Source organism: Merops nubicus, unplaced genomic scaffold (assembly GCF_000691845.1).
Source record: "Merops nubicus isolate BGI_N331 unplaced genomic scaffold, ASM69184v1 scaffold43104, whole genome shotgun sequence".
Lineage (NCBI taxonomy): Eukaryota > Metazoa > Chordata > Aves > Coraciiformes > Meropidae > Merops > Merops nubicus.
The window spans coordinates 259-7,572 of record NW_008603021.1 but is presented as its reverse complement, the minus strand read 5'-3'; the positions used below and the strand labels follow the sequence as shown (position 1 = coordinate 7,572).

At 48.2% G+C, this 7,314-nt stretch overlaps 1 protein-coding gene across 1 annotated transcript in view; it reads right to left on the bottom strand.

Annotated features, from left to right (window-relative positions):
• Nucleotides 1-3,586: 3,586 nt before the first annotated feature.
• NIFK (nucleolar protein interacting with the FHA domain of MKI67) overlaps nucleotides 3,587-7,314 on the bottom strand; it is a gene marked incomplete at its 5' end in the record, with an annotated part of 3,982 nt that continues 254 nt past the window's right edge. Inside the window, 4 exons of the mRNA XM_008938532.1 lie at nucleotides 3,587-3,763; nucleotides 5,012-5,092; nucleotides 5,530-5,741; nucleotides 6,361-6,469. Of these exons, the coding sequence (XP_008936780.1) occupies nucleotides 3,587-3,763; nucleotides 5,012-5,092; nucleotides 5,530-5,741; nucleotides 6,361-6,469 (579 nt within the window). The remainder of the gene's footprint in view (nucleotides 3,764-5,011; nucleotides 5,093-5,529; nucleotides 5,742-6,360; nucleotides 6,470-7,314) is intronic.

Here is a 7,314-nt window from a genome sequence, read left to right as displayed (position 1 = left end):
GTTCTGCTTTCCTCCCAGCCCCTGCCCCATTTCTTTTTTACTTCCAGTGCTTCATGTGCTGGGAACCGCTGTACACTCCTAAGCCCAGCTCTCTTTCCTTCAAAACAGAGAAACTGGAATACACAAGTGTAAATTAGCAGCCTTTGCTAGCACCTAATTGTTTCTGAAGTTTGAAAACGGCACTACATATGTACCTGTTCTGTAAACCTGCTCCAGAGAGTCACTCATTACAGTAAGGCAGGGAGCTTCAAAGTTATGCCTTGAGCAAAAGCCCAAATGCTCCTTACACCCCAGTAAAAACAAACAACTCACAGCCTGCCCTAAAATCAGTGGCCAGAAGGTTTGTATTTGTCCAAGATGAACAAACAAATGACTGGAGAGCTGAGAAAAATCAGTGCAAGGACTGAGGTGTAACTCATGACACAGCACGTCTGCCCACTTGCTATGGAAACTATGTTTGGCAAGTGTCAGGTGTCTGAATTTCTGCTCATGTGCACCTCCCGGGACAGGGGTGTATTAATAGCACAGGCAGCCTAAAAACAGCAACTATCACCAAGAAAAGCCACCCTGCTGCTGAGAGCTCCTTGCTGTAGCCTGCGTATTGTTGTGGTGCTTTGCTCAAAAGCACAGAATTTTATTCCCTTGTGTTTTACATCTGCCACCTAAGCTGACCTGAATTGAAGGAAGACCACTAAACAAAAGGAAGGGAAAGGAACATTACAGCAGGAAGCAAACCTTACTGTAAGCACAGCTTTCTTGAGCATCTTGTACTGCCGTGCGAATATATATGGAGAGCCAGCAGCATCCAGGGTGCTAGCTTAAAGGCACAAACCTTTTCAAGAGATCTGGAGAAGCCCATGCAGCTCGGCAGGACAGCCCAGGCACGGTGAGCAGCATGAGAAGAAGCCACCGAGTCACACTAGGAAGCAAGCAGCAGCAGGCACAGGCTTCCAGGCACGGGCAGAGCACCCGGCACAGGCAGCAGCACGGCAACAGCAGAACGGAAAGGAAGTAACTCCAGGTTCCAAATGCCAAGGGTTTGGAATGGGAAGCAAGGGAAGGGAGCTGCTGAGGCTTCAGTGAATGTGGAACTGCACTGGACAGGTTACTCCAGATAAACCAAGTTTTCTTAACAGCAGCTTTAACTCAACACCTTTAGGAGTGTTTGTGGCAGCACCAAAGAAACAGGCATTTGATTAAGATCCATTCCAGGTTTCTCCCGTTTTCTTAAACCGTATCAGAGACACGTTAATGACACCAATGCAGCCACTCACTCCGAACTGCCTGACTAGACAGGCTTCTCTACAGATCCGGGAGATCCTTTCCCAGGAAACCTTCTGCTGCGTGTGTCCACACACTGCTGCCCCCCGGCGTCAGCCTGCGCCGGGAGACTCGGCTCCGGCCGGGAGTAGGTGCAGCCGCGTTTCCAGTCCGCCCTGACCCAGCCGCCACCTCCAGCTGCACAGCGCAAAGTCAGGAGCCTGGGCTTCAGAAGGAAACTGTCCCTTCTGGGCAGATGCGTTTTGCTTTTCTGCTGCTCTCTGCTGAGCGAAGTTGATGCAGACAAGTGTTTTCAGAGCTGTGTGTCAGTTGTTCACAGTTGAGAGACTTCTGCCCACCACTCTGATGACATTTATCTGAAACGTTAGCTGAGGATGTATTTTCCAGGGGTCTGAGTGTAAACACTGCCTCGTTCACAACAAGCAATGCACAGAGAAGAAAGCTTGCAGAGGTACATAGCAACGCTGCTATGTAAAGGTAAAAGCAAGGGCTGTCAGTGGCCTCTGGGCTGGCCAACAGATTTCCCTGGCACGCCTGAGATGACAACTGTTTGATCTAAAGACATGCTCACCCAAGTGCCTTCCCCAACAGTTTAGAGCAACAAAGGATGCATTTGGAGTCACCAAGCAATGTCATTACAATCACACAATTATTCAAGGGATCAGGCCAGACAGGCCAGTGGTTCAGACTCCTCTGCCAGGAGTCCAAGTCCTAAAATAGCCAAGGAATTAGTGCCAGCCACCTACCTGAGCAGCTGATTATCACCTGGGCTTTCCTCTGAAACCTTCTGCCAAGCCTGACCTACAGTAGCCAACAGTGCAGCAGTGAAGAGTGTTCCATCTCAAACAATAAAAGATCAAGGCTAAGTACATGCCCCAAAACCCAAACTGGAATTTCTGCAGGTCTCAGTTTTGCTCTAAAATCCAAATTCTAGTCACATAGTCAAAATGCACCTTCAAACTGGACTGGGTGTCTGCAGTCAGCTACAACGGGTTATGTCGGATCAAGACTAAACCCTGATGCACAAGTCTACACTCAGTTCTCTGAACTCATACCACGGGTTACAAGACCCTGCCTCTCCATCCCTGGTTCCCCCACCCGGAGGCTTATTGTGATGTGCCTCTCGCCTCCTGAAGCAGAAGATACCCTTGTTTCACACAGGCCTAAAATACAGCAACAAGACTGTGGTTACTGATGCATCTTCTCTAAGAGTCCTGCTTGCTCTGAGAACAGCCATGGAGAAGCTAGTTACCATTTGCTCCTGTGCACAGTTCCACAAGAAGTCCCTCTAAAAGCAGCCACACTTGGCAGGCCCTTGAACATCTTCTGAACCAAGCAACAGCACATTTATGGCACACAAAGCCCTAGACACCCCAGAGGTGAAGCAGCATGTCAGGATGTGCCTGGGACCCCCGCAGAGTGAAATGCCTTTTACCAGTTGCATGAGGAACCAAAGCATGGCTGTCTCTGCCTAAGCCACCAGCCAACACAACGCCCACCATATGTCCCCTGCAGCAGGACATGCTCTCCAACACCCATCTTTCGCCTGCATATGGAAAGGAATGAGAATCTGGAACGTGAGTGACTTTGGCTATCGTCCTCTGGCTCTTCTCACCACCTTTCTAATCTCAGGCCTTGCCAAGTCCTCTGTGACTGCTCCACAACCCCAGAAAAGGTGCAGTTTCCCAGGCACTGCTGAAGGCAGGGCCGAAAGGCACCAGATCGCTCAGGCAGCGTGGTGTCCTGCCTCTGCCCTGCACAGGACAGGCAGATTGTTGCTGATCACCAACAGAAGAAATTCAAGGTATGTCTTCCTTGAGGAAGAAGATCCCTCACCCTCTATTTGTGTAAATATGTGAGAATTCACATGAAACAGACATTCAGTTAAACAGAAGAACCACTACCAACAGCCAACGCAGTTGAAAAAATGGTTTTGTTTTGTTTTTAAACTTGTCATTAATTGTAAATGTACAATACAGCCCATGTCAACAAGTTCTGAATGGGCAGCCTCATGTTTTCTTTCAAAACAACAAGGGCTAGAGACAAGTTACAGAATTAACTGAAGGTTCTGGCATCACTGTAGGCATGTGACACCTGGGAGCACGAAGTCAAGAATACCTTCAAAGGCAGAGAAGACCGCAAGCCCCGACACCTAAAAAGGAGGAAAAGGATTTGTGGAGATTCCTTGCCTAGGAAAAGGCTGAAACAGTCTCACCCAGATGAACTGAGGTCAGGCAGCAGAACCATGAGAAGCTCCACCTGGACAGCTGAGTGGAGGAAAAATATGGCTACAGTCGTAAAAAAGTTAAGTCTGTTTCTTCAGGTTTTGTCCCTTCCTTGGCCGCTTCTTCGGTCTCCGCACGGCGTTGCTCCCAGTGGCAGGGGGCAATCTCAGGGTTATTTCACTGTCCTCTGCGTCGTCATCCGCCTGAGCAGCTCTCCGGCGCTCGAGCACTGTCGGGGTACAGACTGGAGTGGGGTCCTGAAGAGATGAGAAAAACTTCCTTCACTGCAAAGCATCTGCCAGGGAAAGTTGTCGCTGCCTCTGCAGTACCACACGACACCTCCCCCAGCTCTCTTTCAGAACTTCCACACGTTAGGGACAATCCTTTCCTTTTCATAACTAGCCATTTTTGTAGATGTAGTGTTTCCTCAGACAAAAGTGTCATCTTTAAAAGAGTCTATGTGAAAGGCAAATGCAACTAATTCACATTTTCTAACATGACATTAGGCACATTGGCTTTCTAAATTTTGTATTTCCTGACTCAAAGCACTAAGAAAGCCAAGAGGAAAAGCATCAGGGAAAACAAACAGCCAGCCAAAAACATATAATTGACGCTGGCATGCAGAAATACCACAATCAAGCTCACAGCAGAGCTGAAACATCCCAGCTTCGCTATCTCAGTGAGTTCTCAGAACTCAGTTGACTGAACTTACAAGTTTCCTGTCTTCTCACAACCAGCTCTGTCCCAGTTATCAGAAGTAAACCCATTAGTGTTAAAAATAAAACCAAACCAACTCACAACAGTGATGAAACAAAACAGAAACGTTAATACCTGACAGAACTTTCAGACTCTCAGTGCCCCAAATCTCAGTCCTGGTGACCTAAGCCTTCCTTCCATCCTACTGCTAGTTTTAGTTCACCTTAGTTTTCAAAATACTGGATCAGCACACCTGGAGAACAGGAGGGAGGAGGAGCAGCACAGGATGCCCATGGGGACAGACAGCACTAGACTGTATTAACAGTTTAGCTTCAGAACAGGCCAGTACAATGTTGCCACACAGAACAAAAGAAGGGCAGCATCAAGGAGATAATTTCATACCAGTCTGAAGCACAGAGATGGGTGCTGTAAGGTGACTGTCCCCAGCACCCTGCACCTCTCCTGCCTCGAGTCAGTGCTGAACAGCAGAGGCTGGCAGCGGACCCATCGCTGCCTGGGCACCCCTCGGGACAAGTGCTGCTGGTTACAACATGCTGAGTTGAGGCCTCTGCTGCTCAACCCTCCCACAGGGGAAAGAAATGAGAGGATGCAACCACCTGCCTGCATTCATGAGTGTTAATACACCTCAACGGACCTGGTTTTGGCACAAAAATCTCCCAAGTGAACAATTTCAAGGTTTTCAGGTGTTGAAATCAGCTAGGAAGACACCAGCTGCAGACCTGAAACATCTACCATGGTGTGAATGGCAGGGCACGGTGCTGGGCATTACCAGGACTGCCCAGTCTTACCTGGCTGCTCAAAGAAATGTTCATGTTTGACTTCATGGATGTATTGACTTTGTTTCTCTTTATGGAGAGCTCCTGTGCAGCCTAGGAAGCAAGACAGATCAGGTGGATCACTACAGACTTCCTTCTGTGAAGATGCAGTCACTCAACAGTCTAAGTTTGCTTCGTAACCACACAGCCTTTGCTACAGCTGCTGGGTCTGGAAGCCTCCCACAGGGCTGGGGAAAAGCCCCATCGCTCTTCTGTGATCGAAAACCACAGGATATCCAAACAGCTACACTAATGGGACAAAAGACATGTCCCCACTTTGCTGTCACTTCTCTAAAAGGAAACCCACCCATACATACAGCACAACCCCGCAGGAGCACAACACGAATTTCCAGGAGCTTCTACACAGCTCTCAACCAGCCTTCCTGGTGCCCAGCTCTCATACCGGTTCCACGCAGAACACCCGTCTTGTATTTAGCACCCCCTTAGAAACGCGTTTTGCATCAGGCAGTCAGGGAACCCCCCGAACTCACGAATCCTGGGAAGTCGTAGTGGAGCCCCTTCTGGGCCAGCCTGTGCCGCAGGCGCCTCTCCCTGCGCAGCAGGCGCTGGGCCATCCTGGCCTTCTGGGCCCGCGAGCGCACCCGGTTGTACCGCCGCACCGCCGGCTGCGACGGCTTCAGAAACACCCTCTGGCAGTTCTGGAAGAGCTTTTCATGGACCCTTTCAGGAGATATGAACTGACCTGTATCACAAACATGGGACATGGGGTTACGGCAGGGCTCCAGGGCAGCACTTCACCAGCTGAGGGCAGGAGAAGTAACGAAACGCTCCTTTAGTGGGAGAACTCAGCATGGAGCAAGGAAGTAAAGAATTGGTGCTCAGTTTCACCCAGAAAACCTTGTTTTTCAAGAGCTGATCCACCTATAGCTCACAGTCCTTTAGTGCAAGCATTACTGTCGCCAGGTCTGAGAAACTTGCCAATTTCATTCATCTTTCAATCAAAAAAGCCTCCTATATTTAATTACACAGACAACAGCTGCAACAGTCTCAAACTACAATTTCCACCTTAAAGGAACTGCCTCCACAGCAAACCCCACCACTCCCCAAGGCTTCACATTCCACAGCTACACAACCATTGGTAGCCTAGAGGAAAAAACAGTAGTGACCAAAAGGCTGCCGAGGATGTGCTTGACACCTGAAGAAAAGAAAGAAAATCTCAGCCCCATGGATAATCCCTTTGGGACAAAACGCCACAAAAAAAAAACAAAACACAGGATCCCCCAAACAGTCAAAAAAACACAATGTAAATAACTATGAATCACCTTTGCACATTAGAGACTTACACTTCAGTTTATACTTACACTTGAGCAGTCTTTCTGAAAACAGGTAGTTGTTCATTGTGTCCGCAACAATCTTGGCTACATCATCAGACTCAAATTCTATAAATCCATAGCCTTTGCTAGCTCCAGTCTGAAAGCAATGACAGAAAGAAATCTGAAATAATGTTTCTATACCTGAGGAACTACACTAATATTACTTTGTGGTCCCAAAGTCACAGCCCACTGTCCTGGTTTCCCTGGGACAGAATCCTAGGCCTGCCATGGTCTGCAGGCTGTTCGGAGTCTGGAGTGAGTCAGAGCAGCTGGCCCAAGTTGGCTACAGGTGTATCCCATCCCATCAACATCATGCTCAGTACAAAGGGGGATTTCTGTTGAGGACAGGAGCTTCTCCTGTTCATCTTCTTGCTTTTCTCTATCTCTAGTGGGGCTGCTCATCATTCTGTTCCTAAGGACTGCTTCTTGTTTACTGTGACTGCTGTACATTTGCTAGGCTGAGTATATCTCTATTTACTTTATACTGGCACTGGTATTAGCTTTGCTGTTTCATTGAATCCTGTCTCATTTCATCCCACAGGTGTCCTCTCCTTCTCCTGATCCTCCTCCTCTGCTGGGAAGGGGCCACACATATATGGGCTAAACACAGGCACCTGTTCCTCAGCTAAACACTGCTGATCTCATGAAATTCGGTGAAATCATAAAAAGCAGCATATTTAGTCTTAAACTGGTATAGTGTCACTTGTAAATATGTATTTGCATGTTAAAAGATTGCTCACCAATACCTATTTATTTTAAAAAACCCAAACGGCTGCCCTGCATTGCTGCTGTTCTGTTGTTACCAGGCTTATACAGAAACACGAAGTTGGATTTGAGTACGCAGCAACAAGAAAGCCAAAAGAGAGTCCTGTCCATGGCATTTCACATTCTCCCTTAGATTAGGGTGTTCCAGCCACGCTTCTCGGCTGCCTACTTATGAAA